We start from the raw sequence: 20,466 nt of genomic DNA, 5'->3' as shown, positions 1-20,466 counted from the left end.
CCAAAAAGTAGGCCTGGCAAGAGAGAGGGAGAAAGAGGTGTTCTATTATCCAATAAGTAAATAAGAGCGTCAGGATTTCCTGCATCTTCTCCCTCTGCCATTTGCATAACACAATTTTGGGGAAATGAAATATGATTCACAGAAGTCAGGTTGTTTCCTTAATATATTGCAAGGGAGAAGCAGCTCATTTAGCAAATAGAAGCTAGCTGGAAAAATAGGAGTTTTGTTTCATGCAAAAAGATTTGGCGCAAAAGAGCCAAATATCTTTGCATGACATATTCTCAAACACAGAGTGAGGAGGAACCCACTTTCTCAGTACCTGAGAGTTGTGTAAAGTGTATCCAGGAGGGCTCCGGACACCCAGCTCAAAAAGCGCTTGGAAAAACTGGAGCATTTCGTAATTATCCTAAGGGCTGGAATGGAGGGCACTTTGAGGAAAGAAGGAAACGCTTTAAAATGTCATCTGGAAATGATTTCCACTCGAATGCCCTGCTACCTTATCCCACCCCTCCCCCATCCCTATGCCAAGCTGTCACCTTTGAACAGCCCCCAGGGTTGTGCAGACTTCACAGAAATTTGGGGCCCTCAAAGACTCATCCCAGGCAGCTGGAAGCCTAGGCTGCTTTCAGAGTTGGTCGGAAAACCTCACTGGGCGGTCAGTTCCGATATTTAGAAACCCTCACCACCGTGAAATCCACCCTTTCCCATTCCCCTAAAAACATGTCCTACTCAACCCTGAAATAGAAAGCACAATTGATCCGTAGCCCAGTTTCCAAAACACGAGAAGCTGGACTTTGGTCATTTCGAAATGTTTTAAAAGTAAAGATGATAGGGCTTCCCTGGTGGCGCAGTGGTTGAGGGTCCGCCTGCCGATGCGGGGGACACGGGTTCGTGCCCCGGTCTGGGAAGATCCCACATGCCGCGGAGTGGCTGGGCCTGCGCGTCCAGAGCCTGTGCTCCGCAACGGGGGGGAAAAAAAAAAGTAAAGAGGATAATTCTGAATGGAACCAAGAATTGCATGAACCTAAATGTTAGCCGAAAAGAAAACAACCTCCCCTGGCCCTGCCTCTCCCCCTCTCTCCCCCTCTCTCCCCCTCTCTCCCCCTCTCTCCCCCTCTCTCCCCCTCTCTCCCCCTCTCTCCCCCTCTCTCCCCCTCTCTCCCCATATCCATGGACAGTTGACGGAAAACTCCAATCATCTATGGTATGGGAATTGTCTGCTCTCCCTCCCCCAAAACGTCCAGGAGAACAACTCCGTGACCCTCAAAGATGCTGGAGACTCGCAGAGTGGATAACTATTGTGACATCTCTGTGAGGAATTGACCTGGCGAGTGGACTATACCCGATCCCTTGACCATCCCTCATTAACCACTGTCAACTTCACATCTGCTTTGGGCTTTGGAATTCTTAGGCATCACCCCAGGGAGCAGCACGGGTATTTATCAGGCACTCCTGCCTATCAGTGTGGGTCTTCCTAATTAAACAGTGGAGTCGATTCTTCCAGTTGCTGAAAAGCCCTGGAATTGTGTGTTTTGGACCTACCAGGGCTGCTGTGAGGCTGAGCTGAAGCAGCGGTTTGGGGGTGGCCTTTTGGAGGCCCTTCTAAGAGGGTGTCATCTGAGCACACACGGGGAGGCACCTGAAACCACAAAAGCTCCCACCTCACTCATTTGTTTCTATTAAAACTTTGGGCCAGATAAAAGGGAACAAATGTCATAGAGTACATGGTGAAGAGCATGTTCCTTGGAGTCATGACTCTGACTTTAAACTCTGTTTCTGCCCCTTATAAGGTGACCAGCTCATCCTGGTTTGCCTGCGACTGGCCTGGGTTTAAAACTGAAAGTCCTACATCTCAGGAACCCAGTCAAAGGCAAGCTGGGGCGGCCAATCACCCTAGGTGTTGTGTGACCCTGGGCAAGTGAACGCTTGTATTACATTTCCACATCTTCAAAGTGGGCATGATAATTACGTCTACCTCATTAGGTGGTTGTAAGGATTGAATGAACAGAGGGGAAAGTGCCTAAAACCGCCTGACGCATGTTAAGGACCAAGATAACTTGATAGTTACACACGGTTTAAATCAGCAACAAAATCCCAGACAGAGCTATGTTTAATTTTCAGCTCCTTTACCTTAGTGCTGTGTCATCTTGGATAAATTACTTAACCTCTCTGAGCCTCGTTTTCCCCCCTCTGTAAAATGGGGATAATATAAGCCAGCTGGGGCAGTGTTTGATAGCACAAGCCCCGCTACTACGCCTGGTGATAAAGACCAAACATGGAATAAGTAACAGCTCAGGTGATTACTATTATGACTTGTTATTAATAGGACAGGAGATGATGCACTCCTAGGTGGCATGGGACGGATACGTCTGCCTCTTTTCCCCTGATAAATTGTTTCCACCACAAATGCTGTGTATTTGAGTATCTGAATACCTGGACTAAAGAGCTCCCTCTAGAGGAGGAAGAAGTAAATCACAAGAAGTTAGGCACCCACCGGGTGGGTGGAGATCGTTTTAAGCAGCTGCCTCTTAGGATGCTTGGAGCTGCACCTCTTCTCAGGTAATTAGGTTGTGCTTGGAGAGGAAGAACGGCAGGGAGACAGCGAACCTCAGGGCACATGGGGACCGTGCAGCTGCCTCCCTCCACCACCGGCCCACCAAGTGTGCTCTGCTGACAAATGGCCCTGTTGACAGGGCAGAAGCAAAGACGCAAGCAGCTCAAAGCTCACGGCTGTCAGCTGCAGGCCTGAAGATGCCGACTTGATTAGAACGGGCCACACTTGCCAGCTCAAGCTGTTTGTATTTCTCGTAGCAGCCACTCAGTAGCTGGCAGTGAACGATAGCTGTAGTGAAGAGTATGTGGTTATAAAGAACCTTCTCATGTTCCTTGCCTTTTCCCTGCCTGCTACGTTGCAGTTGCCTCCAGATCATCAGCCACCAGAGTACAGTTCCGAGGTACACGCCTCAACCAAAAGCCTGTCTGCTTTGGCTTCAAATCCCAGCCCCTCCACTTACCAGCTGTGTGACCTTGGGAAAGTTACTTAACCTCTCTGTGACTTAATTGCTTATTAGCAAAGTGGCAATAGGGATCTTCCTCATTGGAATGATGTGAGGACTGAATGAATTAATATGCATAAAGCACATAGAATAGTGCCTGGTCCATAGTAAGTGTACAGTAAGTGCTGGCTGTAATTATAAGTTGTTATTAATATGTGAGTTGAGATTTGAAGGATAAAAAGATGAAGCCACGGGTTGTCTGACAGACCTACCTCTGCAAACTGACAGAAGAAAATAAAGGAGAGCTGTTAACATTAGGTGAAAGGATATCTGCTTTTCCCTGCCTCCCCCAAAATAAAATAGACACTGTGCAGAGACAGGCCAGCTGTTTCTCATGCCTGTACAGCACCGGGTCATCAATCCCACAGGAACACATCAGCATGTTTGGTAAACTGAGTCACATGTGCTGGCTTAGTTGTCATTGGACCGTTTGTTTGTGGAGCTAATTCCACCGTAAGAGCACCCTGCCCCTCACCCCACCCCACCAGGCCCAAGGGACTGGGGTTCCAGCTGCCCAAAGTTTGATCTGCGCTTCCACGTCGCTTTCCAGTTTGTTTTAAATTTCCCTTTCTGGGATTCATTAATAAGTGAGGCAGGGGCGGTTGGAATTTCTGGGGATGTTTTCCCCGTGGTTTGGAGGCAGGAGAATGGGGCTAATGAGAGGAAGGAGAGCAGGGTTGGTGGTGATGTAAGAAGTCCCTCAGTTCTGCAGGGTGAGGGCCTTTCACTCAAGTTCATACTCAGGAACTAAGCTGACTCCCAGATGGTGGGCTTGCCCAGCTGATGACCCTTTTACTTACTAACCGATGTTTGCTTCACCCATGAGTACACAAAAGTGCTAATGACTTTTTTTTAATGTATGGCTTCTGGTAGCTTCATGAGTGGCCATGTATCATTCGATCCCAGGGTACATGAATTTTAACCTAGAGGAGAAAAATCCAAACAAGGAAGAATTACTCTACTTAATATCCTTAAACTAAAGAGAGATTAGTTCAGAAGCTGCAGGTATAGTGAGTGAAATATAGAATACGGTTATCCAATCTGAACTCAGAAAATTCCCCAAAGGGTTCTGGTACTTAGGACCTGGCTGCCTGAAAACCAGGGCGGTCGTATTATTAGAAGTTGTGTTAGTGTTGAGTCTTTTCCAAGTAAAGTGATCAGGACTTAATTAGCAAGGGTGGGTCCTGCTGGAGTGTGGGCTTGGAGAGCTCAAATGCATCTGTTTTGGAAGAAGATGACGGATGCGTTTATTTTTATCTTAAACATAATAAAGATTTCTAGTGTTTTGCATTTAAAAAGTCATGAAATATTATCACGTATTTAAAAAACATAGCCTGTCTTCCTCCAAAAAAAGAATCAAGACAGCCTGCAACAATGAAAACATATCTGGGTCGGCATGATTAAAAGTATAAACAGAAATCATCTAATAAAAGGAGCTAGAAAAAACATAGCGTAGGGCATTATGCTAAGTAAAATAAGTCAGAGAAAGACAAGTACTGTATGATCTCTCTTATATGTGGAATCTTAAAAAAAAAAAAAATCACAGATGCAGAGAATAGATTGGTTACCAGAGGCAGGGGTGAAGGGGGCCCAAAGGTATGAACTTCCAGTTGTAGAGTAAGTCATGGGGACGTATTATACAGCACGGGGACTACAGCTAATAATCTGCACAGCGTATTTGAAAGTTGCTAAGAGACTAGATCTTAAAAGTTTTCCTCACAAGGGAAAAAAATTTAACTGAATGTTAACTAGACTTACTGTGGCGACTATTTTACAATATATAAAAACATCGAATCATTATGGTGTACACCTCAAACTAATATAATGTTACAGGTCAATTATACCTCAATAAAATCTATCAAAGGGAACAAAACGTATCTAGGCGAGCACAATTAAAGGCATAAACAGAAAGCATCTAATAAAGGGAGCAAGAAAGAAACACAGCTGTTCCCAGAATCTCTCAGGCTGCTCTGACACAGGGCTGACCCCGTGTCTGTGAGCACTGTGTGCAGTGTCGAGGATTTAGTGGTGAGCAAAACACGTTGGACTTTTACTGTTGGGGGGAGACAGTGATTTAAAAGAGAAGTAAGTAGGGCTTCCCTGGTGGCGCAGTGGTTGAGAGTCCGCCTGCCGATGCAGGGGACACGGGTTCGTGCCCCGGTCCGGGAAGATCCCACATGCCGCGGAGCGGCTGGGCCCATGAGCCGTGGCCGCTGGGCCTGTGTTTCAAAAAAGAGAAGTAAGTAAACACACAGAATCATTTCCAAAGATGTTAAGTGCTGGGAAGTGAAAGTGGGCGCTGGTGGGAGAGACGATCCTTTAAGCGACAGTCACGGAGCCTCCGTGAGGAGGTGGCTTAGAGCTTTCTGTTGTCCCCTTCGTCCCTCCTGCTCTCCCCTACTCTCTCCCGTGTTGGCATCCGACTTCTCAATGCCCACTTGTCTCCTGTGCCCACAGGCATGGCTTTAGCCCTGCTGAACCTCAGAAGCGGCAACAGACGGGTAGTCAGGCGGCCTCCAGCACCACCCCCAGCATCTGTCCTCCTCTTTGGTCTCACTTCAGCTCTGTACTTTCTCCATTTCTACTTTACCCCTTGAGATAAAGTCTGCACCGAACTCAGTAAACCTGGCATCTACCGTGCACTTGCATCCTTCGGGTCTTTAAATGTGACATTCACACCTAGTCTGTCAGACCAATGTCACTCATTTTCCTAGACTCAGCTCAGATGTCACCTCTTCTGGGAAGCCTTCCTTGATTACCCCAAGCAGAGTGAGGTGACCCCTTTCTCTGAGCTCTCCCAACACTTGGCTCACACCTCCACCTCTCTGATAATGTGGCGTGGCAGTTTTCTGTTTTCACGTCAGTCTCCTCGCATGCATACACTGTATAGTACGTTTCTTTGCATCCATAGTGTCTAACATTATGCTTGATATACAATAGTTATGTTGATTACTGCTTATTGAGTTGCTGCTGTAGTCCAGGTACCGTTAGGGACTTGGCGTGAATCTTTAAATCTCACTGTAAATAAACCTTGTGCCCATTTTACATCTGGAAAATGAGGCTCAGAGGAATCATGGAATTTGTCCAAAGTGGCAGACCTAGGATTCACACCCAGATGTTTTAAACTTGAAAGCCTGAGCTTGTTCCACATCACTGTACCCTCTTTGTCAGGGGGTCCTCCTTATGTGCTCAGTGAATGAAAACAAAGTATTTCAAAATCACCCATCCTGTTGCAGCAGCTTAATCCATCAAAAGAAGGTATATGGTGACTATTCCTCCTATATACGTAATAGTTGTACAATCCAGACCCAATAAAATCCTATTCAAGTTATCAGGGAAGTATGTGAAAAAAGAAGAATTCTTAAAAAGTTTCACTTTCCCCTCTTTCCTCTCCCTTTTCTCATCTCGAGTCGGAGTGCAGGGAAATCATGAGCTTGCTGAGGGCAAAAGGGAGCCTGGCATGGGTATCACAACCAACCACAATTATGTGTTAGCAGGACTGTGGGGGTGAATCATCAATTCCCAGTTTGGTCATTTCAATAGACAGAACACCCAAAAGGGGACTTCAGCTCAATTCAGTAAATGTTTGCTGAGTGCCTGCTCTAGGAAATCTAGATGGTATGGGGACCCTCTGAAAGGCACCAGGTGAGCAACACTTTGTCCCTTCTCTCCAGTCCCCTCCAGTCCCCTCCAGCCCCGCGGAGCAAGATGTGCCCAGAGCTGACTGGGCAGCTGAGGCAGGGCTGGTGTGTCTTGACTGTCAGCCAGGAGGGACATGGGAATCCATGAGCTTCCTCTTTCCCAAGCCACCAATATGATGAAGCCTTCTTGATCCTAAAGGGATAAAGTTTTCAAAGTTTGGTTCTATCGGCTTAATTATGGAACTGGACTCCCCCCATTTGGAGTTTGTACTCTATAGAGAAAAAATGAGCAGGGAGGAGGAAGAAGAAAAAATAAGTAGGGTTAAGACGTGCCAGGGAAAAAGGGTACTCAGGGAAGGTAGACTTCAGTCACGGACCTGATGGAGATGAGGGAGCTGACCAGACAGGAATCTGGAGCAAGTGTTGCGGAGAGGGGTGGAGGGGGCCGTGGAGAGACAGCAGAATGCAAGGCCCCTGAAGCAGGAGTGTGCTGGGCAAGTGTGAGGACCAGCAGGAGGCCAGATGAGCGGGGGATGGCGGTGAGGGCACAAGTAACAGGGACAGAGAATACAGGGCCTTGTGGGCCATTGTGAGGACCTTGTGTTTTAGTAACATGGAGAGCCATTTTAAAAGGATCACACCGCTGCTGTGTTGAGAATAGATGGGGACGGGGCAGGGCAGAGAGTGTAGAAGCAGGAAGACCTCTCAGGAGGCCATTGCAATAACCCAGGCTTTGATTATGGTGGCTTGGACTAGGGCCGTGTCGGTGGACGTGATGAGAAGGCGTTAGATCCTAGATAGATCTTGCTTGATTATACTTCGAGTGTCGAGAAAAAGGAAGGAATCGGGGCTGACTCTGGGGTTTTCGGTTTGAACAACAAGAAGGGTGTGAGGTAAAACGGAAGAGGTGGGAAGAGCAGGGAGGCTTGGGGTGTTTGGATGTGTGAAGTTTGAGATGCCTATTGGACATGGCAGTGAAGATGTGGCATGAGCGGTTTGATGCAGGAGTCTGGAGTGCGGGAGATGCTCTGGGCTGGAAGCCAGGCCATGGGAGGGGAGAAAGCATGACCTCACAGCCTGGATTCAAATCCCAGCTCCACTCTGATAGGTAGAAGGGAAGAAAGCCTTATCCAAGTTTCCCCACCCTCATCAGCAAAGTGGAGGTGGTTTAACTGACTTGACAGCTGGGACCACTGGGAGGGTTTGAAGAAGACCACGTATGTGAAGCATAACGCGTGGTACACAGTAGACCAATAGACGTTAGCTCTTCCCAGCCCCCTTCTGTGTTGCCAGACCCTGTGGTGAGGCCATGATCAATACGGCTCAGGGATGGCCTGGGATGTCAGCCTGGGGAGTTGGGACTTGACCTGGTAAGCACTGGGAAATATTTCCATGGGAAGTTTTCGAGCAAAAAGAAATTGTGTTGGTATGTTTGTGGTTAGGATGGATTGGATGGTGGGGAGGAAGGGAAAGACTGAGAACAGGGAGATGGGCTAGGGTGTGTTGCAAAGCCCTGGAGGCATGGTGTCAGGAGGGCCAGGGTGGAGGCCCTGGAGATGGAGTTGGGAGCCAGGCACACATGGCCGAGGCCCACCCTCAGCCCCCAGGGTCACCAGCACCCTGACACAGGCTTTCTCTGAGCCAGAGCACTGTGGTTCCTTGAGGTTCCTGATGGCCCGTCTCCCAGGTGCCTTGTCTGAGGACACGAAGGAGAGCCTGCCGCTCTCTGACAGTGATCACCTCTTCCTGCAGCGGGTGATGCAGGACCTTTAAGGTCCATCCATGTTGTTGCAAGTGGCAAGATTTCATTCTTTTTCATGACCGAATAATATTCCGTGGTATATATATGTATGTGTATATATATATATATACACACACACACACCACGTTTTCATTATTTAGCCATCAGACGACACTTAGGTTGTTTCCATGCCTTGACTATTGTAAGTAATACTGCAGTGAACATGGGGGTGCGTATATCTTTTCCAGTTAGCATTTTCGATTTCTTCAGATAAATACCAAGTGGAAATGATGGATCATATGGCAGTTCTGTTTTGAATTTTTTGAGGAACTTCCATATCATTTTCCGTAGTGGCTGCACCAATTTATGTTCCTACCAGCAGTAGGAACATCCTCACCTTTTCTCCACATCCTCACCAACACTTGTAACCTCTTGTCTCTTTGATTATAGCCATTCTAACAGGTGTGAGGTGATATCTCATAGTGGTTTTGATTTGTGTTTTCCTGATTAGAGAGTGATGTTGAGCATCTTTTCGTGTACCTGTTGGCCATCTGTGTGTCTTCTGTGGAAAAATGTCTATTCAGATATTCCTTTTTTTTAATCGTATTATTTTTTTGCTATTGAGCTGTGTGGGTTCTTTATATATTTTGGATATTAACTTCTTATTAGATACGATTTGCAAATAATTTTTTCCCATTCACTAGTTGCCTTTTCATTTTGTTGATAGTTTCCTTTGTGGTGCAGAAGCTTTTTAGTTTATTTATTTTTGCTTTTTGTGTCAGATTCAAAAAATCATCTATAAGACCAATATCAAGGAGCTTACCATCTGTTTTTCTCTTAGGAATTTTATGGTTTCAGGTCATACATTTAAGTCTTTAATCTGTTTGAGTTAACTTTTGTGTATGGTGTCAGATAGGGGTCCAGTTTCATTCTTTTGCATGTGGCTGTCTAGTTTTCCCAACACCATTTACTGAAGAGACTGTCCTTTCCCCATTGTATATTCTTGACTCCTTTGTCATAAATTAATTAACCATATATGTGTGGGTGTATTTCTGGACTGTGTTCCATCTATCTACATCTGGCTTTTTGCCAATACCATACTATTTTGATTACTATAGTTTTGTAATATAGATTTAAATCAAGAAGCGTGATGCATCCAGCTTTGTTCTTCTTTCTTAAGATTGCTTTGTCTATCTGGGGTCTTTTGTGGTTCTATACAAATGTTAGGATTGTTTGTTGTATTTCTATGAAAAACGCCGTTGGAATTTTGATAGGGTTTGCATTGAATCTGCAGATTGCTTTGGGTAGTATGGACATTTTAATATTTTCCAGTCCATGAGCACACAATATTTTCCCATTTGTGTCATCTTCAGTTTCTTTCATCAGTGTCTTACAGTTTTCAGTGTACAGATCTTTCACTTCCTTGGTCAAATTTATCCCTAGGTATTTTTCATGCAGTTGTACACAGGATTATTTTCTCAATTTCTCTTTCTGACAGTTCTTTGTTAGTATATCGAAATACAATAAATATTTGTGTATTGATTTTGTATCCTGCAACTTTACTGAATTCATTTATTCTAACAGTTTTTTTGGTGGGGTCTTTGAAGGTTTCTATACATAATATCATGTCATTGCAAAGAGTGACAGTTTCACTTTTCCTTTCCAATCTGGATAACTTTCATTTCTCGATTAGTGGCTCTTGGGCTGGTCTTCTTGAGGCAACACTCAGTGAAGGTCTGTAGAGGTTGCTGCACCCTTGAAATGGAACAGCACCGCTCCACGCAGTCCCCCACCTGGCCTGATCAGCATATGAATTCGCAAGCCCTGGTTTCAAGTAAGAGCAGACTGGGCAATTAGTGAACTCAGTAAGAGAGTAGACTCAATGTTTACCTAATTCAGAAGTGAACTGAGAAAGAAAGAATGCAAAGGAAGTTAGAAGGCTAAGGGGGAGGCTGTGTAGTTACCCAGACTGTTATAATGAGTATATTGAGACTCAGTTTGTCGTGGACCACTTTTATTCTTCTGTCATCGGAAAGGAGCCCTCCCCGGGACTTCCATGGTGGTCCAGTGGTTAAGACTTTGCCTTCCAATGGAGGGGGTGTGGGTTCGATCCCTGGTCCGGGAGCTAAGATCCCACATGCCTTGGCGCCAAAGAACCAAAACATAAAACAGAAGCAATATTGTAAAAAATTCAATAGACTTACAAAAAAAAAAAATAACCTTAAAAATAAAAGAAACAAAAGGAGGCCTCCCCTGCAAACTAGCTTGCGCCACCCGGTTGGCTGAGCTCCGAGCCCCTCAGAGCCTCTGTGAAGTATGCCGGGGGTCCATCCTGCTTCAGGTCAACCCCCATTAGTAGTGAACTCATGGACTCAGGAATTTTTGCAAGGAGGGTCATTTTCTCTTCTTACTTCCCCCCCGCCTATCCTTGCAAAAAAGACAAAAATTCCATGGCACCCCCACCCAGTGTCAGCATTCTTATATTAAGACAGATTTGCCTCTACTCACTTTGATATAGGAGCTCAGGATCTCAACTCTGTTATTAACACAACTGGTCGTCAGAGTTGCTTTGAACAGTTAGCATATCCAAAGTGGTTGAAAAATGGTTTTCCATGTTTCCTGTGTGCATCCTTCAAGTTCATGGCCGTCGCCCATCACCACCTGAGAGTACTTAGTGCTCAGGGATAACTAAAGGGCGAATAAATCCTGCCTGCTTTGAACACAACCCAGGGTTCAGCATATGTTCCTGTACTGGCCAAGGCTAATCAGCTCTTTTCCCCTCCTCCCGTCACTCGTGCCTGTAAATCAAGAGGCCCCGGGATTAGTCAACACAAAAGAGATAATTAGTGAGTACAAGCTGCTACCTTCATAGATCACCCTGTGCCTCAGATCCGAGCTACGCCAGGAAGCTGAAACAAGCAACACTGCACAAGTATGAGCCTCTTCAGCAGACCATTTTTATACAAGGTTTATGAGTCTGAATGTTTAAATCTACCCTCCCCAGATACTGTACGGATGTCTGGGATACGAGGCCAGAGGGGAGGCTTCTAAGTCATTTTATGAGGTTTTCCTTTCCTGGACTCAACTGTGTCTTTGGAACCCCAAGGATTTGAAACAGAAATGGCTTCTTAATGGCATAGTCTTGGGATTCAGAGATGTTTAAATACCTTAACTCTTCTCACAGATGTGGCAGCAGAATAAGATGCTACTTTTTTTTCCACTGGGATATGCTGTGTCTCCTCAGAAAGCCATGGTGTGTGCCTTTGCCAGCCGTTTGTCCAATTGGAAAATTCATTTCCTGCTCTGGCAGGGCACATGGTCAAGGGCATTGCTGCCCCAAGAAAAGAAATACTGTTTCCAGTCCAACGAAATAGCCTAGGAACTTCCTAACCATGCGTTGTTAACCCGATACTGCTGGCTTACAGAGAAGTGTTCCACTCGTATGTTTATGACTTTGGAGCTGCTCAAAGGCACGCTGGCTTTCATTTTTTCCATCACACAATGTTTCTTCCAAGTTTTGAGTTTCTCATATCAACCACTTTGCTATTTTTAAGCAGAACAATTCAAAGCCAAAGTAGCTAATCAGAACAGTAAACCCTCACCAATTCAAGCAGGGAGCTTGTACTCTTTCAGTGAGGGAAAAACTAGCATTAGAAACCGGGGGCCTGTTTCATGTTCTATAAGATAAGGATGTAGGGTTGTAAAATCAGAGTCCTTTTCTACTAATATTAAAACCACATTTCAGGGCTTTCCTGGGGCTCAGTGGTTGAGAGTCCGCCTGCCGATGCAGGGGACACGGGTTCGTGCCCCGGTCCAGGAAGATCCCACATGCCGCGGAGCAGCCGGGCCCGTGAGCCATGGCCGCCGAGCCTGCGCGTCCGGAGCCTGTGCTCCGCAACGGGAGAGGCCACAACAGTGAGAGGCCCGTGTATCACACACACACACACACACACACACACACACACACACACACACACACACACACAAAGAAAACACACACATTTCATCAAATCATCATCATTGATTATAAGAAGCATCATATTTTATGTACCAACAAGAAAAAAAATTTTTTACTTATTTATTTTTTAACTTATTCGTTTGGTTCCTCCGGGTCTTGGTTGTGGCTTGCAGGCTCCTTAGTTGTGGCTTTGGGGCTTCTTAGTTGTGGCATGCGAACTCGTGGTTGCGGCAGCAGGCATGTGGGATCTAGTTCCCTCACCAGGGATCGAACCCGTGCCACCTGCATTGGGAGCATGGAGTCTCATCCGTTGTACCACCAGGGAAGTCCCCTAACAAGAAAATTTTAAAACTGCCACTGGTTAAATCATTCCAAAACACCTTTAAAGATATCCCTGCAATGCGTGGGTTGGTCAGATCAGACTTTGAAATCCATTCAGACACATATGGCGACCTCTCCTGCCCTCTAGTTGTACTGTTTGGCATGAACTAGGCCTGTCCTTTAGGATGATCTCAGTAACAAAGTGTGACATCACTTTTCATCTCCTTGGGGGTATCTTTCTTGCTAAGCAAATAAAGCATTTGCTTGTCTCTTTGCAAGAAAATCAGAAATTGATGCCCTCCTTCTAAAGACAAATATTTACCACCAATATCAAATTTACATGCCACTGCTCCGTTTTTGAGACTTTCCATATATACAGTAACTTTTCATTGCAATGCTTAATCATAATGTAATCTTCTCTAAGACACTGAAGAGCAATTAAACTCAATGGCATAGTACCAAGAGTGGAGGCAACTCAATGGAAGGGACGAGATGGACACCTGTGACCATGTTTCCTTGGACAGTGGCATTTGTGTCATGACTGCAGCTTGGCAACCTGAAGCTGTGGGACCCCGTCCGTCACCCACGCATCCCAATCTCAGAGAAGTTAAAATGTGACAAAACAGGCATCTTAGAATGGTTGAATTATGGAAGTAGCTACAGTCTGTTGAGAATTCTCTATATATCTGGCAAGATATATAGAACTAAGCTCTTGACTTAATGTCAACCAGACCTTACAGCAACCCAAGATGTATGTGCAGATTAGAAAGTTTAACCAGGTTAACAAACTTGTCCCAGATCGCACAGCTAGGTAAATTTCAGAGCAAGGATTCCCATCCAGACAAAAACCATAGATGTGGTTCTGTAGGCCATATAAATCATGGGCATATCAACTGCAGACTGCTGTTTGATTCCATTCGTGAGCACCGCTCCAAACAGGCTCTCAAGGCATTATTTAAAATAACTCAGCCGTATAAGGTTTTCTGTATTGAGTTGGTAAAAATCATTTATAAATTAACATCCATTATATGCAAATGGCCACTTCTTAAAGGGACTCGCCCGTTTGACTTTTGCCTTCATAACCACTGGGAAGGTGGTTTGGCTGTCTGCAGCACTTCCTCACCACAGTGAATGAGGGTTAAATCCTCACCATTTGCTGATCAAAACCCGACCTAAGAGCTGAGACGACTTGCCCAGTGACAGTGGAAGTGCGTCCATAGCAAAATATGGACTTAGATGGGCTCAGACCTCGGTGTCCTGGCCCTTAGGCTTGCTTTTTAACATGCGTGGTGAATGGATAGAGACCTGTTTTTTAAAGACCACGAATGTTGTTTTACCTTCCCAACATTAAAAGACATGAAAACTTTTAGCACACCGGAGCCCCGAGCCCCTGGTCCTGGCCACTCGGACCACCCCAGAGGTGGAGACTGGAAACCAGCAAGCCTGCCTCTAGAGAATGTGAAGCTGAACCAGCTCCTGTGGCTTTGTAGTGAGGGCATTTCTGTTTCCATGGACAGTTAAATATGGAATCTGGGAGGAGCTTTGTATTTATGGTCAGTGGTTTGGGAACTAAACCCAAAAGAAGGGACTGAGAGGGTGACTAAGGACTTTCATGGTCAAAATAAACACCAGCAAGAAGGAATTACATCCAAATAGTTGAAGACTGCCAGCCTCAAGCCCTAGTCTTGTAGACCCCGTGACAGCTCTCGTAATTTGCATTCCAGGGGCCAGTGTAGAGAGTGCTTTAACAGAATGCTGTAGACATCTTTTAAAAATGGTTCTTTCAAGTCATTCATTCATTTGGTTGGCAAGTGTATATTGACTTACGTCCATGTGAGAAGGGAGAGGAGCCAGGGGTGAGTAAGTCGATTTCCAAGGGTGGCAAGTGCGTGGACTTGAAGAGCCCTGGTTGAACGATGCGTAAAGCCTTCTCTGACCTCCTGCTGGTTTTGTTGCAGCTGCAAAGGTGCCTCCCACTACGGCCTCACCAAAGACCGGAAGAGGCACTCTCAGGAGGGCTGTCCAGACAGCTGTGCCAGCCTCACAGCAACAGCGCTCTCCCCAGAGGTTTCTGCAGCTGCCACTGTCTCCTTAATGACAGACGAGCCTGGCCTAGACAACCCTGCCTACGTGTCCACAGCAGAGGACGGTCAGCCAAACAGCCCCCTGGACTCTGGCCGGAGCAACCGAACAAGGGGTGAGTCAAAGGGGGTGGTTGTCCGGGAATGGGCTCCTTGGCCTTGGGATTGCCCTCTCTGGAAAGTTATAGAAACGTTTTTTCAAGGGAAAAACGCTCTGGTAGTTTTGGGCAGCAACCCAACATCCAGTTCTCCAGAGTGAAATGAAACTGCGAGGACCTGAGATCATTAGACATGTGTGTAATCTGACCTGGCGAAAGGGGTTGAAGTTAGACCTAGTGATTCATCACTCCCTCGGTGTCCCTACCTTCCCATCCAGGTGGCTCGAGAAAAGTGCTGTTATATTCCATCCAGCCCAGGAAAAAAGCCAAGCAGATTTTAGATAAACCATCCATATTGCATTGTAGAAAACTGAGAATATACAGCTAAGCAAATTCTATCATCCCACCACCTAGAAGTAATCACCGTTCACGATGTGTTGTGCGTGTCTTACCAGCCGCGTCCATAAAAGAGGACTTCTGTGAATGCGTAGCTACTCTCCCTCCCTTCTCTCCTGTCCTCAGCACGGCCCTTTGAGCGATCCACCATCAGAAGCAGATCTTTTAAAAAAATAAACCGAGCCTTGAGTGTTCTTCGAAGGACAAAGTGTGGAAGTACAGTTGTCAACCAAGCTGAGCAGGGCAGAGAGAATTCTGAAAACACCACTGCCCCTGACGGTAAGTGGCCTCCCAGTAAGGCTGGGCTTCCGGAATGACGACTCCAGGCGTGATGACAACCAGACCGCCCCCACCCCCCGCTTTCTATGACACCTCTCTTCCCAAGGGCATAAATATTTCTTACCTTGATTGGCCTCTTCTTGCATAAGTAACCAAAGGCAGAAATTACTGTTCTCTTCTTACATAGATTGAGGGAAAAGGTTTTGGAACCCTTACCTTCAGATGCTAGCTTAGTGCATATAAAGAATAATATAGTTTTTTTTTTTTAACCGAATTATGCCTCAATTTATTTATTTATTTATTTTTGTCTGCTTTGTGTCTTCGTTGCTACGCGTGGGCTTTCTCTAGTTGTGGCGAGCGAGGGCTACTCTTCGTTGCGGTACACAGGCTCTAGGTGCGCGGGCTTCAGTAGTTGTGGCATGCCGGCTCAGTAGTTGTGGCTCGTGGGCTCTAGAGCGCAGGCTCAGTAGTTGTGGCTCATGGGCTTAGTTGTTCCGCGGCCTGTGGGATCTTCCCGGACCAGGGATTGAACCTGTGTCCCCTGCACTGGCAGGCAGATTCGTAACCATTGCGCCACCAGGGTAAGTCCCAAGAATAATACAGCTAAGTGAAGAACATTTAGAACAGTGCCTGGCACATAGTAAATGCTATGTAGGTATTTATTCTTATTACCACTTTGTGTGATGTGTGGTTCTGAGTGTTTTCCATGCATTAACTCATTTAATCCTCAACAACTCTTTGAAGTAGCTACTACTATTATCCGTGTTTTACAGATGAGGAAACTGAGACACCAGGAGGTTACTTAGCTTGCCCCAAATTACCCTTCTAAACTTGGAATCCAGGTTACGGTGGTTCTAGAATCTCTGCAAAGGAAGTTTCTGGATCTTAGATCCTATGTGTTTTCCCCAATATGAATGGAGCTGAGAAAATACTGTCCTGTCCTTTCTTTTCATCTAATATTAGACCTTTACAGCAGTAATAATAGTAGCTTCAGTTTTTTTTTGAGCTTTCCTGGGTGCCAGGTACTGCTTTAAGTCATTTAAAGGTCACAGTGTTAAGGACAGTGATGGTGATTCTCATTTTACAGAAGAAACTTAGACTCTGAGAGATTGGGTAGCTAGTCCAAAGTCACCCAGCTGGAAAATGGCAGACCTAGGATTTTAACTTGGGTCCTCTGGCTACAGAGCCCACTCGTTTACCCACTGGATTAAGCACCCTCCACTCCTTCGAGGTTGGGAGGTAAATCCGAAACCACCGTCTTTATCATGTTCTCAGAGAACTTGGAGCAGTCGTATAAGACCCCTGCTTATCCCCTCTCACCCTGTACACACGCTACATGCTCTGACTACTCTGAACTTACTGCTGTCCTATAAATACTGTGTCTCTCTCACTTCCATGTTGTTGTTCGTCCTGTACTCTCACGCCCCTTCAGCTGGCATCCTAATTCCTCTTTCCAGGCTCAGCATAGGCTTTGCCTCCTCCTGGGAGCCCTCCTTGACTCCCTCAGTCCTCTCTCCTTTGTGTTCTCAAAGCACCTGTATCTCTGTTATAGCAATGTCACCTTTCATCGTAACTGTACCAATGGGGGCAGGGGCTCTTTAAGTCTTTGTGTTCTCAAGTCCAAGCACAATACCTGGCACATAATAGTTTTTGCTGAATGTTTCTGCAATGAGTAAAAGGATTATAACTTCCTTTCTGCCAGTCTTCCCCCCTTATTAAAGGCTCCTTAATTCCATTCCATGTAAAGTTTTCTCCTACCTGAATAAGATTGATTTGCACGTTTATTGCAGAAACTTTTAAAATAAGAGATTACTATGTGTAAGACATTGGCCTAGGCTCTGTACTTTTTTTTTTTTTTACTGAAGTACAGTTGATTTACAATATTATGTTAGTTTCAGATGTACCACATAGTGATTCAATATTTTTATAGATTATACTTCATTTATAGTTATTATAAAATATTGGCTATATTCCCTGTGCTGTGCAATACATCCTTGTAGCTTATTTATTTTATACGTAGTCGTTTGTACGTCTTAATCCCCTACCCCATTTTGTTCCTCTCCTCTTCCCTGTCCCCACTGGTAACCACTAGTTTGATCTCTATATCTGTGAATCTGTTTCTGTTTTTATTTTCTAGATTCCACATGTAAGTGATAACATACAATATTTGTCTTTTTCTGTCTGACTTATTTCACTTAACATAATACTCTCCAGGTCCATCTACATTGTTGCAAACAGCAGAATTTCATTCTTGTTTATGGCTGAGTAGTATTCCGTTGTATACATACTACATCTTCTTTATCTATTCATCTGTTGATGGACACTTAGCCAAGCTATGGAAGCAACCTATCTTGGTAAATAATGCAGCTATGAACACTGAGGTGCATGTATCTTTTCAGATTAATGCTTTTGTTTTCTTTGGATATATACCCAGGAATGGAATTACTGGATGATATGGTAGTTCTATTTTTAGTCATTTGAAAAACCTCCATACTGTTTTCTATAGTGGCTGCATCAATTTACATTCCTACCAACAGTGTACTAGGTTCCCTTTTCTCCACATCCTTGCCCTCATTTGTTATTTGAAGACTTTTTTTTTTTCCCCCCCTGCGGTACATGGGCCTCTCACTGCTGTGGCCTCTCCCGTTGCGGAGCACAGGCTCCGGACGCGCAGGCCCAGCTGCTCCGCGGCATGTGGGATACTCCCGGACCGGGGCACGAACCCGCATCCCCTGCATCGGCAGGCGGACTCTCAACCACTGCGCCACCAGGGAAGCCCTTGAAGACTTTTTGATGATGGCCATTCTGACAGGTGTGAGGTGATTAGCGATGTTGAGCATCTTTTCATGTGCCTGTTGGCCATATCTGTACATCCTCTTTGGAAAAATGCCTTTTCATGATCTCTGCCCATTTTTTACTCAGGTTGTTTGTTTTTTTGATATTGAGTTGTATGAGCTGTTTACATAAGTAAGCTCTGTACTTTTATATAAAGATTATAAAATCCAGCTCCTGGCTCCAAGAAGTTCATTCAAGACAAAAAATAAAATACCAGGAAGAGTGAGATATAAATAAACGAAAATGACAGCTGTCAAGAGAGGCGCACCACTTCCCAGTGGGACGGTGTAATCCGTGTTTAAGGAGTGGTTATGACCTGGATGGGCATCCCCATCTTGACTGTGTGTTGGAAAGTAGTGGGAGATGAGGTTAAGGCCAGATTAGAACGGTCCTGGATGCCATTTAGGAGTCTTGACTTGGGGCAGTGAACACACCTGAAAGCTTTTGCATAGAGTTATAGCAGGATGGAAGCTGTGTTTCAGGAAGATGAAGAAGGCATCTGTGTTATGTGTGCAGGGGCTTCAAGTAGGAGAGAATGGATTTCCTCAGGTGCTCCAGGAAGCTATAACTCCACAGTGGGGTGAGGTATTATGACTCAGTGAGGCTGGTACAGGATTTATGAGGCAAAAAAGCTTTTAAAAAGGGCCTTAGGATCTCATTGCTTCAGTAAGTAACCCCCAGTTCGTATGGTGAACGCCCGTGGTTTATCCATCCTTTTCATATCAGTAAAGAGACTGGCTTCACTATTTAGCTGTGTGACCTGGCCAGGTTACTTGACTTCTCTGAGCTTTAGTATTTCATCATCCAAAAAAACAGGGGTGATAATAATCTAGTTCAAAGGGTTGCTGTGAGGACTGAACAAACAACAAAGTGTCACGCAAATTGCTTAGCTCAATGGCCAGCATATAATAAACACTTGGTAAATGACTATATCCTTTAGTCCTTAAGTAAGGACACAATATTGAAAAACTTTCTTTTCAGACCAGCACTAGTTTGGCAGTTTAAAAATTACTTTAACTCTCAAAGGGAAGGTCACTAGGGTCTCATTATTGTAGCTCTAATTAACATTTCCAGGTGTGACTGGGTATGTCCTTTCAGACTATCAAACATCCTTGATCAGTTAGATTTGCGAGCATGGTTTTTGTAAATCTGTTGGGAAAAAGAGTACAAAGGGAGAGGGAGGAGAGAGAGAAAACCGGCAGCTTTGATGATAATTTCCAAATCTTTCTTTGCTCAAAATGATTTTTTTTAAGAACTTCCATTTCCTTATCACCAGACCTGTTCCAACAAATACTTGTGGATAGAGCCTACTTAAGGTAATCAAGATAGTTTAAACGTTAATTGAACTCGGTCACCCAAGCTCTATTAGCACCAGGAGCTGACAGATGAAGGCTGCTGCCCACAGCCTTACAGCAAAGCCCAATTGCTTACATTAAATTAACTCCCAGTGGGGGGTAAAGACCCACATTTACAACGTGTCCAGCTTCCTCTGGCAGCTAAATTGCTTTGTGTATCATGTTCTGCAATACTTAGAAATAATTTTAATTCTTGCTGTATTGTTCCTAGAGAGTTGAGTACTCATTCACGAACTCATAATTCATTAGGGAAAATGCATTAAGGTCATGGGTTTTGAAAATAGTCAGAAAGAGTGTTTTATGCAGAACCAGGCCTGCAGTTTTGATCTTTCCCGATGACATAATTAAGGGAGAATCATAGGGCAGAGGCAGCCGTCAGCAGCTACAGGAGACAAAAGCATCAGTGCTCTCAACATCCTAACTCGAGCCTCAAGCAACTGGGGAGGAGCTGCAGCTCCCGTCAAACTAGGTGTTACGTGGCCGGCATTTCCCGGTGTCCCCCCTGTAGGCTTCTATTCCAACCGAGGTGGAGAACAGCGCCAGTCGTTGCTGCTGGCTATGGGTCTGTAGACCAAGTCCCCTGTGGACCCGTTGCCGGCTGTGGACCCCTGGCTTCAGGGGACTCTGAGGAAGGTGACAGGAGCTGTCATCAGGAGCCCCGGGTTCTGACCTGGCTCTGAGGACCACCACCTAACTGCCACCTCC

The 20,466-nt window shown here is 45.3% G+C and overlaps 1 protein-coding gene across 3 annotated transcripts in view; it reads left to right on the top strand.

The window, feature by feature from the left end:
- LNX1 (ligand of numb-protein X 1) overlaps window positions 1–20,466 on the top strand; it is a gene marked incomplete at its 5' end in the record, with an annotated part of 137,037 nt that overhangs the window by 74,274 nt on the left and 42,297 nt on the right. For all 3 annotated transcript variants that reach the window (XM_082838234.1, XM_082838236.1, XM_082838235.1), the window contains 2 exons: window positions 14,676–14,914; window positions 15,419–15,571. In XM_082838234.1, coding sequence (XP_082694360.1) covers window positions 14,676–14,914; window positions 15,419–15,571 — 392 coding nt within the window. The remainder of the gene's footprint in view (window positions 1–14,675; window positions 14,915–15,418; window positions 15,572–20,466) is intronic.

This window comes from Leucopleurus acutus (genome assembly GCF_964270905.1).
Source record: "Leucopleurus acutus genome assembly, chromosome: 4".
NCBI classification, from domain to species: Eukaryota; Metazoa; Chordata; class Mammalia; order Artiodactyla; family Delphinidae; genus Leucopleurus; species Leucopleurus acutus.
This window is presented reverse-complemented; position numbering and strand designations above follow the sequence as displayed.